Source organism: Populus nigra, chromosome 1, assembly GCF_951802175.1.
Source record: "Populus nigra chromosome 1, ddPopNigr1.1, whole genome shotgun sequence".
Classification (NCBI taxonomy): Eukaryota; Viridiplantae; Streptophyta; class Magnoliopsida; order Malpighiales; family Salicaceae; genus Populus; species Populus nigra.
The window spans coordinates 46,397,879-46,421,462 of record NC_084852.1 but is presented as its reverse complement, the minus strand read 5'-3'; the positions used below and the strand labels follow the sequence as shown (position 1 = coordinate 46,421,462).

Genomic DNA, 23,584 nt, shown 5'->3' with positions numbered 1-23,584 from the left:
CAACTTCAGCCCCAAATTTACGCGCCTTTTGCAATATGGTCCTTGGTCTCGGATTTATGCAATTTCATCCCTAATTGACCATTAAAATTTCAATTTCTTCAATTTGACCCCGAGATTTTGTCAATTAAACCCCTATAGTTTGGCGCCTTTTGCATATTGGTCCTTGACTGCAAATTTTGTCAATTTAACCCCTAATTGACCCCAAAACTTTAATTTTCTTGCAATTTGGCCCCTAATTTCAATCAATTAACTTGGTAAAAATTAAATTTGGTCTCTTAAAATTCCAATCTTCCCAATTAAGCCCAAATTAAGCTCCCAAACTTAATTTTTCACCAATTAAGCCCCAAATAAAATTAATTTGACCCATTTAAAGTATAATTAAGTTCTTGCACTTAATTAAATCCTTAAATTGAACCCAAATTAATTCTTAAACATAATTAAAATTTAATTTGGCCCATGATTAGATCAAGGCCTATTAAAAATTTGGGTCAAGACAATGTAAATTGGAATAGGGATGGAATTAAATATTTAGAAGTCAATTTTGGTAGAAATAAAAATAATTGATAAATTTGGGGACTTAATTAAACTTGAAATTAGTTTAATTAATGAAATTAGGGGCTTAATTGAAGAAATACCAAAGTTTGGAGCTAATTCGGGTCCAAATTGCAAGAAATTAAAAATCCAAGGACCAAAATGAATATGTTGTAATACTATAAGTGGGTTAATTGATTTTTCTATGGGTAATTTTGGAATAATTTTAAGTTGAAAAGCCAATTAAGGACTGAATTGATGAAATTGGGAACCAAGAACTGTTTTGTAACTGGCGCTGAAATCCAGGGGTTCAATTGCAATTGATCCAGGGGTAAAATAAAAAAAAAGATTTTCATAAGGACCCAATTGCTATATGTTAGAAGTTTAGGGGGCAAATTAAAAATATCCATTTCGGGTGAAACTAGCGTAGTTTCAAAGAAAATTGTTCATCACCTTCTTCATTCATGAACCACGCTTGCCAGCTACCCCACGATGCGTTACTCCTGCAATAAAAACAGTGGGTCACCTCATTACCTGGAGGCAACCGCATGGCATTCTCTGGCTTTTTAAAAGCTATTGAAAGGCCACGAACTAGGAAAGGAGAGAATGAGCAGAGGGACGAACGAACACAGAGAACCAAAACAAAAGGAAACCAAGGGGGAAGACAACAGAGGACAAGGCATAAAACTAATACACAGACGCAAGAACATGGACAAAATACAGGAGAAAAACGCAGGCAGAATGAGCAAATGCAGGGAGAAAAAAAGAACATAACATAAAACAAAGGGAAAAAAAGAGAAAAACAGAGAGAAAGGGAACAAGAAAAAGAAATAGAACAAGAACGGAGAGAGAATGAGAGGACCCAGAAACACAAAAAAGGGCAGGAGACAAATGGAAAACGGGATAGGACATCGTCTGGCCAGACATCACCATCGTCTTTGTCTTCGGTCTTCTGCACCAGGTGAGCCTTTCTTCTCCTGCTCACAATTTTAATTACACTCTTACTATGCAGAGCGTGCATGAAGTGTTTCACGCGTGCTCCCTGTTGCAGACTGCTCACTAACTTGGACCGGTGACCAACGTTTGTACAAGCTGAGCTAGACCAGGCCTAAAAAAATAAAAATAACAAAATAGCTGAGACTGGGTTGGGTTTGGGCAGGCTCAGCCAGCCCAATTTGTTCTTGATCGAGGGAGTGTTTGGCAAAACACACTCTTATGCCTTACCTCTTTTATTTTACTTTATTTTATTTTGATATCTAGTCAAACAGACATCTTCTTTGATTTATTTATGGTCCCTTGCATCTTATTTTCGATGATATCATTGTATATTTGATATGTAAATTTTTACTGTAAAATACAAATCTAGTATGCGATACATACCTGTCAACAAAAAAATTACTCGAAAAAATAAATAGAAGAACAAAAGAATAAAAATAGAAAATAGAAATAAAAACAAAAATAAAAGAACTTGAAATGTAAAAATTGTCGTTTACCCTCACCATTAAAATTTTGGTACATTAATTGTTAAAAAAAAGTTGGGTTTTTTTATTTATTTCAGTTACGGTTAAAAAAATATCTATTTGATTTCAGTGTTAGTAAAAACAAATTAAGCGAAATGCATTGCTTTTAGTCATAAGTAAATATGTTCTTTATAATTTATTTTATGATTTATTATAAAAGAATATTAATGGATAAATGACCAGGATTTTCAGAAGAAGAAGAAACAGAAGCTTCTCTTTGAAAACTATCACTAATTTCTTTCGAAACAGGAATGTTTTTGGATTTCCAAGAGTATCTGATTGAAAACTAACTCCATTAATGAAAATCATTGAATGTTAACGAAGTACAAGAAATACTCACAAGATAGAAAACACTGCTGATGTTACTGTTGAATGGCGAAGAGCTGTTTTATTGTGGGAAAAAGGGTTTGTTAAAGATGTAGATACATGGATTAAATTTAATTCTTAATGATGTGACAAGTCAGTTAGATTCGAGTCTGTGAGAAACATGGCGGGCTTCATTAAACACACTCACAGACTCATGAATCTGAATATTCCCCGCAAAAACAAACTTGTATGTCAGTGAATTGATATTTTTAAAAAATTATTTTGAACATTTTTTTTTGTAATTTTGTTGGTATATATTGATTGAAGTATTTTATTGGTATATACCGATTGAATTACATACAAAAAAAATTTATCGGTAATTATAACCGTAAATTATCAAAAGAATTATTCTCCGTGAAAACTTGTATGTCAATGAACTGATTTTTTAAAAAAATTATTTTGAATATTTTATTTGTAATTTTATCAGTATATACTGATTGAAGTATTTCATTCATATATACCAATTGAATTAGATTAGGAAAAGATTTTATCAGTAATTATGACTGTAAATTATTAAAAGAATTATTTCATCAATAATTTTATTGATATTAAACGAGATAGTGAAATGAATGTCCGCTGATTAATTAATACAAGTAAACCAGCAAAGAATCTGGTGGGAAAAAAAAAGAAATAAAGCTACTAATAAATCTTACATGGAAAACTTATTGTTTTATGCATGTATTTTTTGGAGCAAAAGTGCATGCTGTTTTTGACCCCTCTCCTGTCCTCTTGTTTTTCTTTGGCTTTCACATGAAACTTAACTATTTAAGAAGATGGTATTATTCAAAACATATATTTGTAATTTCCGAACAACCAATTTTTGTTCTATTATTAATATATTAATGTATCGAAATAATGATATTACAATATATTTTTTACCTTAACCTTATTATTATTATTATTTGAATTTGATAAAAAAAAATGGTTCATCAAACATATCTACAATCAACATAGTTTCTTGGATTGATTATAAAAAAAAAAACATAGTTTCTTGGATAATTACAGAACAAAATACAATAATTGATTATGTAAATGCATAGTTTGAATCTATATATCATATATATGTGCACAGGAATAAGTAAATCATGATGAAATAAAGTAATAAACAATCACCATCCTTTTTTTTTTTAATTTCCCTATTCGAGAATGCTCATGACGACCAACGTTTACCTTTTGGTCTAATCAAGGTAAAACTATGTTTCGTATAACCACATGTTTCTTGTTTCTTGCTTGTATAAAGAAAGACCCATCACATCAATTAATGGTTATCCTGAGATTCCTTCCCTTCCTAGTTCTCTTGTTTTCCCACTGATTGACCTGTCTTCATCTTCTTTTTTAACGTTCGTTTTTTATTTAGACCAGCATTTTAATCAAAGGACTGCAAGATATTTTACCAACGGTTTTATTGATAGAATTAATCTGATGATGATATTCCTCTACAAATATATCAATAAAAATAATTTTTTGATATATATATTGATAGAATTATAGATGATATTATAATAAATTTTAAAAAGACAAATTATATTTGATGTGATATTTTTTACTGACAAAATAATATATGAAATGTCCAACAAAATAATTTTGTCGGTAAATCCGTTGATACTATTTTATTTATGACCTAGTGGTCAATCCTTCTCTCCGCCTCCCCTTATTTCTTCTTCTTCTTTATGTATTTTTTAATGCAGCAAACAACCACTCTCCCCACCTCTTTTAATTTCAACACAATTCAACCTCCCACAACAAATTTAGTCACAACAATACTTGATTTGTCAACATTGATGTTCTAATTCAGATTTTATTGAGGATTCTCTGCTTTAAGTAAGCAAGTCTACCCATTTTTATTTGAACATAATTTTTAAATGTTAATTTTTTTTGCATATTTTTGCAGTATATATATTTTGTTTGGGTGTTTACTTATTTTATAGTTTTTTTCTCAAATAATTTTGTTGTATGAATTTATGATTTGTTCATGTTATGGTTTATTTTAGATTTTGTAAAATTGTATTTGTTTGTAAATTGATGAAACTTATGTCAAATTTTTTACTTTGGTGTTGTGTGATGAAATAAATAATAGCTTATTTAACATGTTCGTTTTATATTTTATTAATTTCATTGTCGAGTTGTAATTTTTGGTAAATGTGTAGAAATTTGAATTTATGTAGATATACAATTGATTATGAATTAAGAGAACTATTAAAATAAATTGAATAAGATTAAGTTAAACTAATATTTTTGCAAATTTCTTTAGTTAACGAAGTTAAATAATACTTGTAATCATCATTATTTAAATAGGGTTGACATAAGTAATGGATGATCGTTTATAAATGTATCGAGATTCACCCTAAGAGTTATGGTGGATGAATTATTATAATAAGGTTTAAGATTTTATTAATTACACACTATCTAATCTGAAAAATATTAGTGAAGACAATATTAGATGTCCATACAAGAGGTGTAAGAAAAAAAAAATTATCGATTCAAATGTTGTAATGATACATCTTCTACAAAAAAAATTCATGAAGAAATACATGTGTTGGTATGCACATGAAGAACCATATGTTCTTCACGATACCATAGAAGAGAGGATGATTTGATCAACTTTTAGTGCTACCAACATGCATGGAGATGTAGATTTGACCCACAATTGAGTTAAACAAAATATTTTCTAGGAGCTTCCTTATTTGAAGACCAATCTTCTCTATTATAACCTTGATGTTATACACATAGAAAAGAACGTGTTTAAGAACATTTTCAACATGGTTTATGGACGTGAATAGAAAGACAAAGGACAACATCAAGACTAGTGTCATAACCCATTTTTAGGTTATTTCCCAAAATTCACCCTTTTTTCTCTTGAAATAAAAAAAAATAATAACAAGAGGACAGACGATGTGATAAAAGTTCGCCGAAGAAGATCCGAGGTACATATAAAAAAATCAGGTTGAAATTTTGAACAAATTTGAAGCATAATTATACCCTTTTGTACCTAAGACTAGAAATAGAATGTAGATTATGGTTTGTGTATGCCATTGCCGCCTCTTTTCTCTTTCTCCGCTGCTTCTTTAGCCACCACCATCTCACACACCATGATAATCGATGGCCTAACACCTTTATAACCCCTCAGCATCGTTGTGAACCGCTAGCACTTCTACCATCCTTACATTAGACCGATGATAACAACCGTATCAGGTGAGCTTTTTAATCTTCCTTTCCTCATTTTCTTCATAATCTGCATGCAAAATGTAAATATTTATTCACATTCTACACATAATTAACATGGTCACTGGGCTGAGCTAGTGACCATATAAGTTGGGCTAGACCCATTCCAACCTAGCCCAACATGTTAAAAAAAAAAGGAAGATTGTTAGGCTATCAGCCTACCCAACCCATGTTGCACTTGTTTCAGCTCAACTCATATGATTGGATCGGGTCCAACCTAAGTACAAAAAAATAGAAAGAGGTTATCGGGTGGGCTAGGTTGGATCCCTTTTAGCCCATAACCCTTCAGCATCGCTGTGAACCGCCAGCACTTCTACCATCCTTACGTTAGACCGATGATAACAACCATATCAGGTGAGCTTTTTAATCTTCCTTCCCTCATTTTCCCCATAATCTGCATGCAAAATGTAAATATTTATTTGCATTCTACACATAATTAACATGGTCACTGGACTGAGCTAGTAACCATATAAGTTGGGCTAGATCCATTCCAACCTAGCCCAACATGTTAAAAAAAAAAAAGAAGATTGTTAGGCTATCAGCCTTCCCAACCCATGTTGCACGACCCGTCTAAGTACAAAAAAATAAAGAGAGGTTATCGGGTGGGCTAGGTTGGATCCCATCCCCCCCCCCCCTCTTCTAGTCCATAATTTGCTTCTGTCTTGCCATTGTTATGTGACAAGGTATTCAAGGTTGATTATGCTGCTAAGGATATATTCATGTTGACCTGGTATGTTAATAGACAATCGTGCATGTCTGTTGATTTTGATTGTTCAGACCGCACCACATTTTTGTTTTGACTGTTTGTGATCTAAACAGGGGCAATCAGTGAACTCTCTGGCTCCTTCGCTGGAAATTGTCTGTGATGTTGTTCGCTGACTACTAAGCGCCGACTTCCCTCTCACCATTTCTGATATCAGAATCATCCAAAATGAGGTGAAAGTTTAGAAGCCGCAAGACTTCAGGTATCATGGCTAAAGCCAATCGTTAGCCAAGATTTCTGAAGTCGAAAAGATTGCCCACATGCATTCTATACTGAAATCTGTAATAGCAAATGGCGTAACAGTAAAAAAAGCAGCTACCAATGAGCTGAAGGAGACACTCATGGATCTAGCAGCATTGCAGAAACTCATAAATGCAACGAAGCTTGTAGTGCAGAAGATTGACGATACCATTAAAGAGGCTGAGATCAGTATAGAATGGTCTCTGGAGGAGGGCCGAAGGAGATCATATGTAGTGCTGCTCTCTCTTCGGGCACCATTATTGAAGAGAATAATATGGGCCTTATCTTTTGTGGACTTTGAGGCCCAATATACATTCCCTTAACTGAAGTGTGGGCTTTTGTTATGACTAATGGCAATTCCTTGGGTCAACTCCACTTCAAAGATGACTTAAAATTCTCTAAAAATGTTTCCATGTAATTCAGTTCACTAGTTAGTTATTAATTTTTTAGAATTCAGCTTTTTTTATTGAATTATATATAGTTCTCATGATTTTTATTGTTAATTCAATTTGACTCATGTATTTTTCTTGTTTCTTTTTCTAATTTATTTTTTTTATTTCATCATTAAACATTGAATTAATTAGAAAGTAAGCTTCATAATTTTTTCATTATACCGATTTTATGACCCGATTGCAAGTTCAGGAAGTTGACTTTGTTAATTTTTTTTATTTCCTTATCTAATTGAATAATACTTTTTACCAGACTTTATAATTTTTTTATTTGTTTTTTATGGGGTTATCCTGATCCCATGATGTAGGTTATATGTTTGACAACTTGACTCGAGTTGACCCGATTTATTTTTTTATCCTTTTTTAATTGAATAGTTTTTTTATTCTTTTTATAATTTTATTTTTCAATATTGAGTTAATTAGGAAATGACCTTCATAATTTATCTTGATTTTCTTTTTATAGGGTTATTACGGTCTTATAATCTGAATTACGAGTTTGGTAGGTCAACCCAAGTTGACTAAAGTATTTTTTTTCTTTTTATAATTTTGTTTGTAGTTTTATTTTTAAAATTGGATTGATTAGGAATTGACCTTCATAAGTTATCTTGATTTTATTTCTATAGGGTTATTACGGTTTCATGAACCAGATCATAGGTTTGGTAGGTCAAACCGAGTTGACTCATGATTTTTTTATCCTTTTTATAAATTTTTTTCAGTTTTACTTTTTTTAACATTTGATCGATTATGAATTAATCTTCATAATTTATTTTAACTTTATTTCTATAATGTGAACCGGATCACAGGTTTGGTAGGTCAAACCAGGTTAACTCAAGTGGTTTTTTTATATATTTTTATAATTTTTTTCAGTTTTATTTTTTTTAATATTTAATCAATTATGAATTAATCTTCATAATTTATTTTAACTTTATTTCTATAGTGTTATAATGATCTTTTAATTCGGATCATAAACTTCACAAGTTAACCTGGATTAATCTAATATATTAATACCTAAATATTTAAAAAACAAATATCATTCAATTCAATGTAACAATATTTTTTAAAAAAATTGTCCAAGAAATGAATACAACTTTCAAGGCAGCAGGAAACAATTATCTGAAGTTTGAACTATTAAAACCTGCGTTACCGAGTTTGGAAGACGAAGGGATCTCAACAACCACCCATTAATCACTTCATTGTATAAAATTTGTAAATTACACGGTAGCTGCCACTGTCCACTATGATATGATAAGTTATGATAATCAAGCAACTATCATATAGTTTAATCAAGATTTAGACCTTGAAAAAACAACTAATCAAATTTCAATTTAAGGAGAGCCAGCGAAGAAAAAAAGAAAGGGAACCCCATTCTTTATATACCTATTCTCAATTACGTCTGAAACTAATTAATTTTATCAGTTCCATCCCAAAGCTATTTAGTAGTGATACCTGAATGTTCTTGCTTGTAAGGCAATTCTTTCTAAAAATGAAACAAAAATCAATAAAAATAACAATTTCAGTGGGAAAAAAGAGAAAATCAAATGATAAATTAAAAAGAAAAATGAGGAAACAAATGGAGAATAATAATAAACGAAAATCTTATTCTGCAATAGATTATAGATCCATAACCTAGCTGGGCAGTGGAAAATAAGAAATATTACAAGCCAAATAAGAGGTTAAATACATGCAATATCTTAAGTTTATGAAAAATCATACACCATCCTATTCAAGAACCAATCAACTTAAAAGTCTAACCTGATAAGTGAAGCTCCAAAATACGATTTTATTTAACCTTCGAAGATCCCAGAAAGGGTGATATGTACCATTGATCCATATCAAATGCAGATATTTCCTCAGCAAGTTATTGGAGATTTTCTAAAATGGAAAAGACGGTTTATGTGAAAGTAGACAGAACTGTATGATGAATCTGTTTCACGATCATCCTATTTTATCCCTGTTTTCGGGTCCGGTTTGAAATAAGACATAACTGTGAATGCAGTTTGCACCAGGGTGAGCAGAAGCAATTTATGTAGATATATAATTGATTATGAATTAAGAGAACTATTAAAATAGATTGAATAAGATTAAGTTAAACCAATGTTTTTGCAAATTTATTTAGTTAACGAAGTTAAATAATACTTGTAATTATCATTATTTAAATAGGTTTGATATAAGTAATGAATGATCGTTTATGAATGTATTGAGATTCACCCCATGAGTTATGGTGGATGAATTATTATAATAAGGTTTAAGATTTTATTAATCACACACTATCTAATCTGAGACATATTAGTGCAGACAATATTAGATGTCCATACAAGAGGTGTAAGAAAAAAAAATTTATCGATTCAAATGTTGTAACCATACCTACAAAAAGAGTTCATGAAGAATTACATGTATTGATATGCACATGAAGAACCATATGTTCCTCACGATACCAAGGTAGAGAGGATGCTTTAGTCAACTTTTAGTGCTAGCAATGTGCATGAAGTTGTACATAACAATAGGAATCCTTATAAGAATATAGTTATGGACGTGATGAGAATGAATTAGGATCATGCCAGTCAATATCTAATCGTAGATGAATAATTTAATGCAAACGCAACCAGGTTTTTTGATCTTTTAAAAGATTCTAACGAATCATTATGGGATGGTTGCTCAAATCACAGTAAATTATTGTTTGTTGCACCAGTGTTCACCATCAAGTCAGATCATGGGTTGAGTAAGGCCGGTTATGATATAATTATTGAATGAGTGAGAAGCATTTTACATGAAGGGAATAGAATGAAAGAGATGTTGCTCCACTGCTTCTTTTGAGTGAGGAATTATATGATGTGGTGTCGAAGTACAGTAATATTGTGTTTGATTTTCAATCCAGTAAGTATAAATTTCTTGGTTTTGGTTTGACCTAGAATTAAGCTAAACAAAGTATTTTCTATGAACTTTTTTATTAGAAAACCAATCTCCTCTACTATAACCTTGATGTTATGCACATAGAAAAGAATGTGTTTGAGAACATTTACAACATGGTTATGGACGTGAATGGGAAGATAAAGGACAATATCAAAACTATTCATAACCTATTTTTGAGTTATTTCCCAAAATTTACCCTTTTTTAAAAAAATAAAAAATAAAAAATAACATAATAATAACAAGAGGACTGACGATGTGACAAAAGTTGGCCAAAAAAGATCTCAGATACATACAAAAAATTCAAGTTGAAATTTTGGATAAATTTGAAGCATAATTATACCCCTTTATACCCAAGACTAGAGATAGAATGCAGATTCCAGTGTTTATGATATTGCTACCTCTTTTCTCTTTCTTCGCTGCTTCTTCAGCCACCAACATCTCACACACACCATGATAATCGGTGGCCCAACACCTTTATAACCCCTCAGCACTGCTGTGAGCCGCTAGCACTTCTACCATCCTCACGCTAGACCGGTGATAATAACCGTATCGGGTGAGCTTTTTAATCTTCCTTCCCTTATTTTACCCATAATCTGCATGATGTAAATATTTATTCACATTCTACATATAATTAACATGGCCACTGGGCTGAGCTAGTAACCAAGTAAGTTGAGCTAGACCCATTCCATCCTAGCCCAACATGTGTAAAAAAAAAAAGGAAGATTGTTAGGCCATCAACCTACCCAACCCGTGTTGCACTTGTTTCAGCCCAACTCATATGGTTGGACCGGTCCACCCTAAGTATTAAAAAAAAAGACAGGAGAGGGAAGAACGCGGACTTCTCCGTCAAAGCTCATGTTCTGCATACAGATAATGTCCCCCCCCCCCCCCCCCCCCCCCCCCCGGCTATGGATAATGTGTTTTGTAGATATAGACTGGGCAAAATGATTAAAATATTTTTGGATACATTTATTAACATACATAATCTTGTAGGGTTAAATCATTTTTTATCTTGGATTATGTTTCTACGTACCGACTTTACTTTATCACTAAATCGACTGCAAATCAACAAAGTAGATTTCTTTACTTCACCACATGAACACATCATCATGAATGTTTTTTTATTAGTTTTTAGTTTTGTATTTCAAAAATATTAAAAAAAAAAATTCATTTGTTTTGCTTAAGATTTTTTAAGTGTTTTTAGATCGTTTTTTATATTAAAAATAAATTTTAAAAAATAAAAAAAAAATATTTCAATATATTTTAAAGCAGAAAATACTTTGACAAATAATCACTATTACAATATCAAAATGCTCTAAAAGTATTGTTTTACTTGAAAATATATTAAATGATTTTTTTTCAATTTTTTTACATCAATTTTTAAAATTTTTAAAATCAATAATATATTTTTAAAATTTCAAACGTGAAAAAAAATTACTTGAAAAAATAAATAGAAGAACAAAAGAATAAAAATAAAAATAATTGAACTTCAATTGTAAAAGATTGTCATTTACCCTCACCATTAAAATTTTGGTACATTAATTGTTAAAAAATAAGTTGGTTTTTTTATTTATTTCAGTTACGGTAAAAAAATATATATCTATTTGATTTCAGTGTTGGTAAAAACAAAATTAAGCGAAATTTATTTCTTCTAGTCATAAGTAAATATGTTCTTTATAATTTATTTTATGATTTATTATAAAAGAATATTGATGGATAAATGACAAGGATTTTCAGAAGAAAAAAAACAGAAGCTTCTCTTTGAAAAGAGGGAATCTGATTTATGAAATGAGAGGGCCATACTATCACTAGTTTCTTTCGAAACAGGAATATTTTTGGATTTCCAAGAGTTTCTGATCGAAAACTGACTCCATTAATGAAAATCATTGAATGTTAACGAAGTACAAGAAATACTCACAAGATAGAAAACACTGCTGATGTTACTTGTGTGGAATGGCGAAGAGCTGTTTTATTGTGGAAAAAAGGGTTTGTTAAAGATGTAGATACATGCATTAAATTTAATTCTTAAATGACGTGACAAGTCAGTTAGATTCGAGTCTGTGAGAAACATGGCGGGCTGCATTAAACACACTCACAGACTCATGAATCTGGATGGATGATGCAAGGTTGATTATGCTGCTAAGGATATATTCATGTTGACCTGGTATGTTAATAGACAATCGTGCATGTCTGTTGATTTTGATTGTTCAGACCGCACCACATTTTTGTTTTGACTGTTTGTGATCTAAACAGGGGCAATCAGTGAACTCTCTGGCTCCTTCGCTGGAAATTGTCTGTGATGTTGTTCGCTGACTACTAAGCGCCGACTTCCCTCTCACTATTAATTTCTGATATCAGAATCATCCAAAATGAGGTGAAAAGTTTAGAAGCTGCAAGACTTCAGGTATCATGGCTAAAGCCAATCGTTAGCCAAGATTTCTGAAGTCGAAAAGATTGCCCACATGCATTCTATACTGAAATCTGTAATAGCAAATGGCGTAACAGTAAAAAAAGCAGCTACCAATGAGCTGAAGGAGACACTCATGGATCTAGCAGCATTGCAGAAACTCATAAATGCAACGAAGCTTGTAGTGCAGAAGATTGACGATACCATTAAAGAGGCTGAGATCAGTATAGAATGGTCTCTGGAGGAGGGCCGAAGGAGATCATATGTAGTGCTGCTCTCTCTTCGGGCACCATTATTGAAGAGAATAATATGGGCCTTATCTTTTGTGGACTTTGAGGCCCAATATACATTCCCTTAACTGAAGTGTGGGCTTTTGTTATGACTAATGGCAATTCCTTGGGTCAACTCCACTTCAAAGATGACTTAAAATTCTCTAAAAATGTTTCCATGTAATTCAGTTCACTAGTTAGTTATTAATTTTTTAGAATTCAGCTTTTTTTATTGAATTATATATAGTTCTCATGATTTTTATTGTTAATTCAATTTGACTCATGTATTTTTCTTGTTTCTTTTTCTAATTTATTTTTTTTATTTCATCATTAAACATTGAATTAATTAGAAAGTAAGCTTCATAATTTTTTCATTATACCGATTTTATGACCCGATTGCAAGTTCAGGAAGTTGACTTTGTTAATTTTTTTTATTTCCTTATCTAATTGAATAATACTTTTTACCAGACTTTATAATTTTTTTATTTGTTTTTTATGGGGTTATCCTGATCCCATGATGTAGGTTATATGTTTGACAACTTGACTCGAGTTGACCCGATTTATTTTTTTATCCTTTTTTAATTGAATAGTTTTTTTATTCTTTTATAATTTTATTTTTCAATATTGAGTTAATTAGGAAATGACCTTCATAATTTATCTTGATTTTCTTTTTATAGGGTTATTACGGTCTTATAATTTGAATTACGAGTTTGGTAGGTCAACCCAAGTTGACTAAAGTATTTTTTTTCTTTTTATAATTTTTTTTGTAGTTTTATTTTTAAAATTGGATTGATTAGGAATTGACCTTCATAATTTATCTTGATTTTATTTCTATAGAGTTATTACGGTTTGATGAACCAGATCATAGGTTTGGTAGGTCAAACCGAGTTGACTCATGATTTTTTTATCCTTTTTATAAATTTTTTTCAGTTTTACTTTTTTTAACATTTGATCGATTATGAATTAATTTTCATAATTTATTTTAACTTTATTTCTATAATGTGAACCGGATCACATGTTTGGTAGGTCAAACCAGGTTAACTTAAGTGGTTTTTTTTTATATGTTTATAATTTTTTTCAGTTTTTTTTTAATATTTAATCAATTATGAACTAATTTTCATAATTTATTTTAACTTTATTTCTATAGTGTTATAATGATCTTTTAATTCGAATTACAAACTTCATAAGTTAACCTGAATTAATCTAATATATTAATACCTAAATATTTAAAAAACAAATATCATTCAATTCAACGTAACAATATTTTTTAAAAAAATTGTCCAAGAAATGAATACAACTTTCAAGGCAGCAGGAAACAATAATCTGAAGTTTGAACTATTAAAACCTGCGTTACCGAGTTTGGAAGACGAAGGGATCTCAACAACCACCCATTAATCACTGATACCTGAATGTTCTTGCTTGTAAGGCAATTCTTTCTAAAAATGAAACAAAAATCAATAAAATTAACAATTTCAGTGGGAAAAAAGAGAAAATCAAATGATAAATTAAAAAGAAAAATGAGGAAACAAATGGAGAATAATAATAAACAAAAATCTTATTCTGCAATGGATTATAGATCCATAACCTAGCTGGGCAGTGGAAACTAAGAAATATTACAAGCCAAATAAGAGGTTAAATACATGCAATATCTTAAGTTTATGAAAAATCATACACCATCCTATTCAAGAACCAATCAACTTAAAAGTCTAACCTGATAAGTGAAGCTCCAAAATACGATTTTATTTAACCTTCGAAGATCCCAGAAAGGGTGATATGTACCATTGATCCATATCAAATGCAGATATTTCCTCAGCAAGTTATTGGAGATTTTCTAAAATGGAAAAGACGGTTTATGTGAAAGTAGACAGAACTGTGTGATGAATCTGTTTCACGATCATCCTATTTTATCCCTGTTTTCGGGTCCGGTTTGAAATAAGACATAACTGTGAATACAGTTTGCACCAGGGTGAGCAGAAGCAATGTGAGAGCAGCTAAAAAGGAAATCAGTGACCATGGACTGTTGAAATGATTACGCCTCAGTTTCACCAACCACACATTGCGCCGCTGAGCGCAGTGCTTCTCCACACGTTTGAATAATTGAGCATAATAAAAGCGACCACGATCGGAGATCATGACATTTATGCCTAATTTGTTGAATAAGGTGCAAACCATCTCATCATCACCCAATCCATTTTCAATAATTCCGCGGTGTCGAAGTATCCGCACATCCTCTCGAGTGTTGATCAGACAATCCATCAATGTTATATAATCAGTGACGTACAGATGTTGACGCTGTGAGCATTGTTCATAGGCAATAAGATTTCGGAATAGAGACTCTGTTGTATCATCAATTTTCAAACATGGGATTTTTATCATGTCTTTTTCAAAACGCACACCTAGGAACAACCCAGACGATCCTTCTTGTTTTCCAAACTTAATGCCAGCGTCTTTCAGCTCTTTGGCACTGCGTATGAACTCCAATTTCGTGTTCTTTGCTTCAATCCCACTGGGCAGCTCAGAAGGTGAAGGCAGCAGCCAATTATGATATACTAAGTCCAGAAGATGCTTGCATTCATGGGAAGAAATTGTATTGCTTCTCTCGAGCCCCGAGCCTGGATACATCCATTCGAAGAAACCTGATGCCTTATCAATGAAAGGGACCTTTTCGTTCGGCATCGCCATGGAAAACAACTTCAAAAGAACACAAAATGGAAGTTGATTTTCTAGTAACAGAATATCATATGATATTCTAGAGAGAATCAATAAATTTCCAATAACGGGATCATTTTGATCTCCTTGTTGAAGCCCAGACGTGGCAAGCTTGCAAATGAGCTCAACAACAAAGCAACCATCAAGAAGCAACATTTCAACAAATGCATCCTCGCCAAGGCTTACGGGCTGCTCATAGTATCGATGAGCTTGTGCTTCCAAACCTCTCATGGCCGCAACATAACTTGTCAAGCTATTTTCCGGCCTGCGTTGAAGAAACTTTTGTAGATAGTGTTTTTTATATTCTTCCATCATCTTCAAGTCATCTTTTCCACGGTGATAAGGACCAATAGAGACGATTTCCGGTTCATATGCCCTTTCGTTCACGAAGCGTTGGCCACGGGGGACCTTAAAAATACTGCATGTGGACTGATTAGTTGACAAGTTTTGAAGCGACATCTGGATTTGACGGGATAAACGGTCCGGACGATTCATCTCTTCGTCCTGAATCAAAGGATACAAAATGTTAAATATAATTGAAGCACAGGAGAGCATTAAAAAAATGTTGATGTTGAGGATAAATTAAAAGTCGTTTTAGAATGACTAAAAAAAGTGTTTAAAATATAGTTATGAGTAAATTTGTACTAGCAAAGTTCCGATAATAATATAATAATTAGTCGGATGATCATATATATGCAAGACAAAATAGTGAATTAAATTTTATGCTATTGTCTATATATATGTTTTAAAAATATTATTTACAATAATTATTATTTTCTGTATTTATATCCAGAAAATTATTGTTTGTAATTGTTAGAAAGTTGTTAACGCATAGTATGATATTACATCATGAAATCATCGCACCCATCACATTAAAACCAATTTCTATTCATTAAAAATCAAACACGTGATTGTTGAAGAAACATAAAAGAGTTATTTCATAATAACAAGTATTTTGGATGAAAATGATTTTTTTTTTGTGGGGAATTTATAGAAGACCTTGTTCAATAAATTGAGTTCATCAATATTAATCAGAATATGTTTTTTATTTTTTAAAAAAAATAAATAAAAACAATTTATATCTAGTAAAAATTAAACACATGTTTGTTGAGAAACCACAAACAGAGTTTTTTGTTTTTTAAAAAAACACATATTTTGCTCGAAAATATATAATTCTTTTGTGTAAAAGTTATAGAAAATCATATTCAATAAATTAAGATTAATAAAATTATGTCTTATAAAAAAATAAATGAAAATAACTCATATTTATTAAAAACCAAACATTTGTTAGTTGAAAATAACTCATATTTAAAAACACATATTTAATTAAATTGAAAACGTTTTATTTTCCAAATAGTATATAAAAAATTATGTGGTTTAAGAAAATACCTATTCATTCAAAAATAAAATAAAAACTTCTAAAATGACGCTAGAGCTTCTGAAAGATTGACAATTTAAATATTATACACATGTTTTTGAATCTCATTAATGACGTTTAGCTTAATAATATGATTTTTGTTTTTTTTTTTAAAAAAAAAACCGGAAGTAGTCTTGACTCTTGAGTTTCAATAACAATAACAACGAGAACAATATAGGAAAAAACAAACGATAGATTTATTTTTAACAAACAAAAAGAAGCATATATATATATATATATATATATATATATATATATATATATATATATATATATATATGTCTCGTAAGTTTGAAAGAAGCATATGTATATAATTCTCAAATCATAAACTCAATCTTTAAAGCTTTGGCTCCCGCATGGTAAAGGGTTTTTGAGTAGTTTCAGATCATGAATTAAGACATGGAAAAACAAACCAATTAAATAAGTTAAATATTCACACCAATCAATGGAGTGCCTGCATATTGCACAATGGTTAATAATTAATGGATAAACAATCAACTGATACTGTAAAAAACTATCGCTTACTTGTTTGAAACTAGCAAGCTCGACCTTTGCTGCTAGCTGTAATGGGCGGATTCTCTGGTCTAGAGCTGAGAGAGAGAGAGAGAGAGAGAGAGAGAGAGAGAGAGAGATACTCTCTGTGACTTGACTATATATCGATTTCTCCCAAAAGATAGAAATTAGAGCTATATGTTGGAACTTCCTGTTGCTAGACGCCCCAACTCGCAAAGAGGACTTAGACTAGTCAAGTTAACACGTCTTCATCCTCGTTTGGCTGGACAGCTATTCCCACGTCACATTAATTTTATAAAAGCCAAGTTGGGACCAATTATATTTTATTAATTATATTATTAAGTTGAAAATTAAAAAAAAAATAATTTTTTTTGAATTGATAATAATTAAAAGTTTAATTAGGTTAAATAAATCTGAATTGAACAAACGATGAATATTTAGTTGGCTACCGATTATTTATTAGTTTTTATTGTTTAGTTCACATTTTGTCACAAGATTGAATTTGTGTAAAAATGATAATTAGTTATTGAATTGAGATTTTATTTAGAATAATTATCTGAATTTTGAGTTGATAGTTACTTTATTAATAAATTTTGTTATCAATATTAATTCTTTATAGGCTTTATAAACAATGGATGATTGTTTTTTAATATATTGAGACTCTTTAAAGGTTTGTATAATAAAGATTATCTTAAAAGGTTTGGGGTTTTTTTTATTAATTTTATGCTTTCTAATATGAACAATATTGATGGGGATGAAATTAGATATCCATGTACAAAGTGTAATAAAAAAGTTCTACTATAAAGATATTATGACGATGCATGTACTTAAAAACTTATTTATTGAGAAATATTTTTATTAGTTTATATATGAAAAACCATATGTTCCTTATAAAACTTATTGTTATGTGAGGAAGCATTTTAGAAGAGCACTTTCCTTTGTTAACCATGCAAAGTGCCTGGTAAAAGCTCATTGTTGTATATTTAAATATTTTTTTTAATTTTTTATTTAGTCTTCATTTATGAGACTTTTTACATACTATTTATTTGAAAAAACAGCTTGGAAGCAAACACACTTCAATGAAATTATAAGAAGAAACTTATATAAGGAAAGGGGATAGGAAGAAATGGGTGAAAGAATTTGTCGATGGCAGAACAAAAGTATTTGTTGTAAGTGTTTATGTAATTCTTTTAATTAAAGCTCGTATTTATTTGTATCATTATAAATTTTGGATTAATATAAGTCAATCTAATATATCATCATTTTAATATTAAAAAAAATATCATCGAACATGTCATCAAATCAATATAAAAATTTTTTTTATGTAATATGCATTGTATTTTGAATTTATTATTAAAAAATTATTCCAAAACATGTTAGCAAAATTAAATATTTTTTTATTAAAAAAATTAATACCACTTGCAGCACAAAGTTGTATCTACTAAAATTTGAACTATTCAAACCTGCAGTACCGAGTTTGGACGAAGTCCAAGGGATCTTGGCAACCATTCACTCATCACTTCAAGGTATAAAAAAGTGTAAATTACACGGTAGCTGCCACTGGCCACTTGTGTTGGCGTGGCTTGTCTTCAATTCTTTCTTCCATAAAGAAAGAGTCTGCGATCAAAACAATTTGAAGGAAATTCAAGGCCTAATTGCATCCCACTATGCCCCAAAATAGAGAGAAAATGCAAATTTAAGGTCAAATTAAATTATTATTGGATGAATTTGCATAAAAATTAAGTCCATTGACATAATTAAATTTTTAATGGGCCAATTTGATTTAATCATGGGCTAAATTAAATTTTAATTATGTTTAAGAACTAATTGGGATCCAATTGAAGGATTTAATTAAGTGCAAGGACTTAATTATACTTTAAATGGATCAAATTAATTTTATTTGGGGCTTAATTGGTGAAACATTAAGTTCGGGAGCCTAATTTGGGCTTAATTGATAAGATTGAAATTTTAAGAGACCAAATTTAATTTTTACCAAGTTATTTGATTGAAATTAGGGGCAAAATTACAAGAAAATTGAAGTTTTGGGGTCAATTAGGGGCTAAATTGAAGAAATCCGAGACCAAGGATCATATTGTAAAAGGCGCATAACTTCAGGGCTGCAATTAAAATTCATCAGGGGCTTAATTGCAAAAGTTTAGGGTCAATTAGGGGTTCTATTGAAAGTAATTGAATGATGGAGGACTGAAATGAAATTTGGCCAAAAACAGAACTCAGCACTGTTCATTGTCTTCTTCATTTTTTTTTCCTGAAAAGGCTGGTCCGGTTACCTACGTTGCAGGTGCATTTAATACACCTAACGTCCACAAACGTTAACCAAAATTGCAGGAAAATGATCCTCTGCAGTTCCTCTACAGATATATGTGAATATTCTAGTCTGAATGACAGCCCATCGGCGCTGGTGGCGGCCTAAACATGACAACTCAGGCAGCCTGCAGCTGCAGATTTGATAATTTGACAGTGCACCATGCCTACTTTGAGCCAACGGTTGGGATCCTTCCCATATGAATCAATGACTGAAATTTTACCTCGGTGTAGACGAGATTACCCTCTTCCTCCGCCTATAAATAGATGCGGGTTTGATGGCTTGGAAGAGGAGAAAATCAGTTTTTCTTCTGGTTTCTACACATTTCTTATTTTCTTTCTCTCTCCACCGTGGCCTTTGGCCACCACCACCACCATCACTGATATTCCCACCATCCGATCCACTACAGAAACCTTTCTCCTGCACCAACAGACATTTACCAGTGGTAGAGCAGACACCGCGTCTCTCTCCTCTCCTTCCTCTCCTCCTCCCCGCTGCAGATTTTCTTCTTCTGCTTCTTCTTCTTTCTTCCTCCTCCGTCAACGTCTCTTCTTCCAGCTCTGCCTTGAGAAAACAGCACCACCACGTGTTGCCAAGACCACCGGCCAGCCACTACTGTGTCTGTAATAAGCCACCGTGAACGTCTCTCTCCCCTCTGCAGATTTCCTCCTTTTCTTCCTCTTCCAGCTGCAGCCAACTTAGGCAGCCAACTCCACCGCCGTTTCCACCGCCGGCTTCAGGTCGTCCTCCCAGCCAGCCATCACCCCATGCCAAGTGGTCCGCCTCCCTTACTTCGCCTTCGTCTCCCTGTTCCACTGTTCATGCGTGAATAGTGGACGTGAATTATAATTCACGTCCACAGTTCCAGTGGACAAAAAATATATAATAATAATAATAATAATAATAATAATAATAAATATCCAAAAAATTTCAAAAATATTTTAAAAAATTTATGATTTTCCCAAATATTTTTCTATCAATTTTGCATAATATCGGGTTGTATATTTACACTGTAAAATACAAATTCGGTATTAAAATGCCCGGTTTTCTCCGAAATATTTTAAAAAAATTCAAAAAGAAAAATATTTTATTGCATACTGCCAAATCCTAAATTTTTTTCAAGCATATTTTTTCAAAAAAAATTGCATCTTTTTTCATGTTAAAAAAATCCAAAAACTAGTTTATGATTATCCATTAGGATTTGACCAACATGTCAAAAATATTTTTATATTTTTTTTTAGGATCCAAATGTAGACTTTAATATTTGTGAGGTGTAAAATTACACGAAAAAGTATGCTAAAATTTAAACTTTAGAACGGTTAGGATTTAACCCAATAAGGTAGAGACTCTCTCATGAAGAGAGATCTGCCTTGAGCCTTAGAAAAGACCAATAAATAGAAACCTGACTTAAAAAAAAAACAATCAAACAACAATGCAGCTTACCTTAGGTAGGGTGCACTCGGGGTGATGCGTCTTCCCCTTGCACAACCAGTCCCTTACCCCGACTCTCGCAGACCATAGGTTCCTAGTGACCATAATACTAGGTGGCGACTCCTAAATATTAATCATAATTTTATGATTAAATCCAAAAACACTTCCCAACACACAACACCCTTCATCAGGAGGCACAACAGAGAGCCTCCGCCGTCGCCAGACGACATCGCGCCCCCCGCGACAATAATAATAATAATAAAGAGTGCTTTGAGATGTGATATTGATATAAAGATTAAATAATGATAAAAACAATTGTCAAGGTTAGAGGATCCACTAATTGTATGTCAAACAAGTATAATATAACATCTTATTATTCAACTAGAAACCACACACAAATGGGGTTCCAATCAGATTATAAATTGTTAACATGATTACATTAGTTATCTCATTCGAATAATGTTAATACTTGTAAATGTTGTCAGGCATTCATGATTATAACTTATGTTAACAACAAATCAAGTTCCTTTCATAGCACAGGTGTCGATTATACCATACAGTTTGGGCTATAAAAGTGCCAAGTATTTTTTGTACCAAGGGTTATATAACATAGATTTAGATTAACCATTTAACAAGCAAAGTATTAAAAGTGAACAAGATAATAAATATAAAACATGTTAGTATTAAACATTAAAGTCCATGTTGAGTTTACACTATACTTATTCTTACGCCATTAGTGTAACCTTTTCACCTTGACATAATAAACTTAACTAAACATAATGAAAGAGAGAAACATAAATAAACAAGATAAGAACATAAATAAAATATAAGTTAACTAAGTAAAGGAAAGGAAATGAAAAGCATAAACAAGAGATTAATATAAATAAAACTTAAGCATTACAAAGAGAGAGAGCAAGAGCATGATTTTGATCTGAAAACCAAGATGCCTAAATGCATAACAAATACCTCCTTTTATAGGCCAAAATTTGAAACTATTGATTTGATGACTAATTGTTGAGTGGGTGGCCTCATCTTGACTTGGTGACAATCCTTATATTCCTGTCCGAACAAAACTTTATTGATAACATCAGAATTTGAACAGACTTAAATCATGAAAGTTCTAGGAAATTGTCTCAGATTTCCAAAAAAAAAGAAGAATCAGTGCATTTGGACTTCTAGAACTCTATATATGGGCTGAACACTGAATAGTGTCTGGGCTGTAGAACAAATTTTGACTTCTCCGTTGTTGCTAAGATTTGGACTTCCAAACAGCAGAATTGAGTCTTGCATTCCCTTGAATGTTTTAGGCTTATGTCTTAGCTTTCTATCCATATAAAACCAAATTGAAATTCAAGATCTACAGCTCCAGATATGACCCAATGACTGAACAATGTTTCAGTTTGGACTGAACCAACATCTCTTTTCTAAGCTTAACCCTCTCTTTGTCTTCTCAATTTCAGTAGTTAAACTGATCAATCAATCCATTGATTTATGTGATAGGTCTGCATTTAAGATGAACATTTACTATAAATTTAAGGTATCTTATAGTATCAGACTTGTTATTATAAAACATGTTTTAGTTAAGAAATTATTGATACTTCAAGTGCAAAATGATGATATAAAACCTTGATAAAAATGCACTTTTAAGTACTAATCACACCTCCCAACCAACTTATTACTAGTCTCTAGTAATCAAAGCATTAAAATAGAAAAACAATTTGTAAATTTGCCAAAGCAAGGCATTCATCATTCAACTTCCATTAATTTATCCAGATAAACAAACTCTCATTAAATTTATATATCTGCTCAATACCTCTTAAACAAGATATTAATAAACCTTTTTTTTGTGCTCAATACATCAACATATAGTTATGGGGCTTTACTTGAACGAAAACAAAATTTTTATTTTAATGTTTAAGGTTATCTTCCTTGGGTTGGGATTATTATCTTTTTCTTTTCTTTTTCCTTTTTTTTAAATATATATACATATATATATAACTTAAAACACAATACATCTTTAACCCATGTAACGAGCTTCTGGCTAATGACTCCCATACCAGTTGATCTTAGGACATTAAGTGTTGAGACACCCCTACGAGCTTAGTAACTCGGGTTGCAGATACTGATACATAAATAGTGCAATGTTTGATTCCCTTAAGCTTTTCTCCTTAACCTATATAACAAGCTTTGGGCCAATAGCTCCCAAGTCAATTGACTTTAGGGTATTAGGTGTTAAAACACCTCTTCTGGATTAATTGCTTAGGTTAGGGAAGCTACGAAACCAAACTTATCTACATTTTTATTATCATCAATTTGTTTTTTTTTACAAATTATATACTATCCCTTTCCCTTAATTGTTACCTTTAACAAAAGAACATAAATAATGTAATAATCCAAAACGCCACTCACAATCATATGTTAAAGTGTGTGTGTGAAAATGAAGGTTTTAAGAATACTTGTTAAATAAATATATGAGCAGAATCAAGTGATAACAATGTGAGAGTTTGTAAACTT

General features: G+C 31.5%; 1 protein-coding gene across 1 annotated transcript; it reads right to left on the bottom strand.

The window, feature by feature from the left end:
- Positions 1-14,214: 14,214 nt before the first annotated feature.
- On the bottom strand, positions 14,215-17,483 carry LOC133703628 (UPF0481 protein At3g47200-like). The gene is made up of 2 exons (XM_062128249.1): positions 17,329-17,483; positions 14,215-15,890 (listed from the first exon to the last, which is right to left on the bottom strand). Exon 2 carries the CDS (start codon positions 15,879-15,881, stop codon positions 14,577-14,579), a length of 1,305 nt encoding a protein of 434 aa, XP_061984233.1. The 5' UTR covers positions 15,882-15,890; positions 17,329-17,483; the 3' UTR covers positions 14,215-14,576.
- Positions 17,484-23,584: the final 6,101 nt, after the last annotated feature.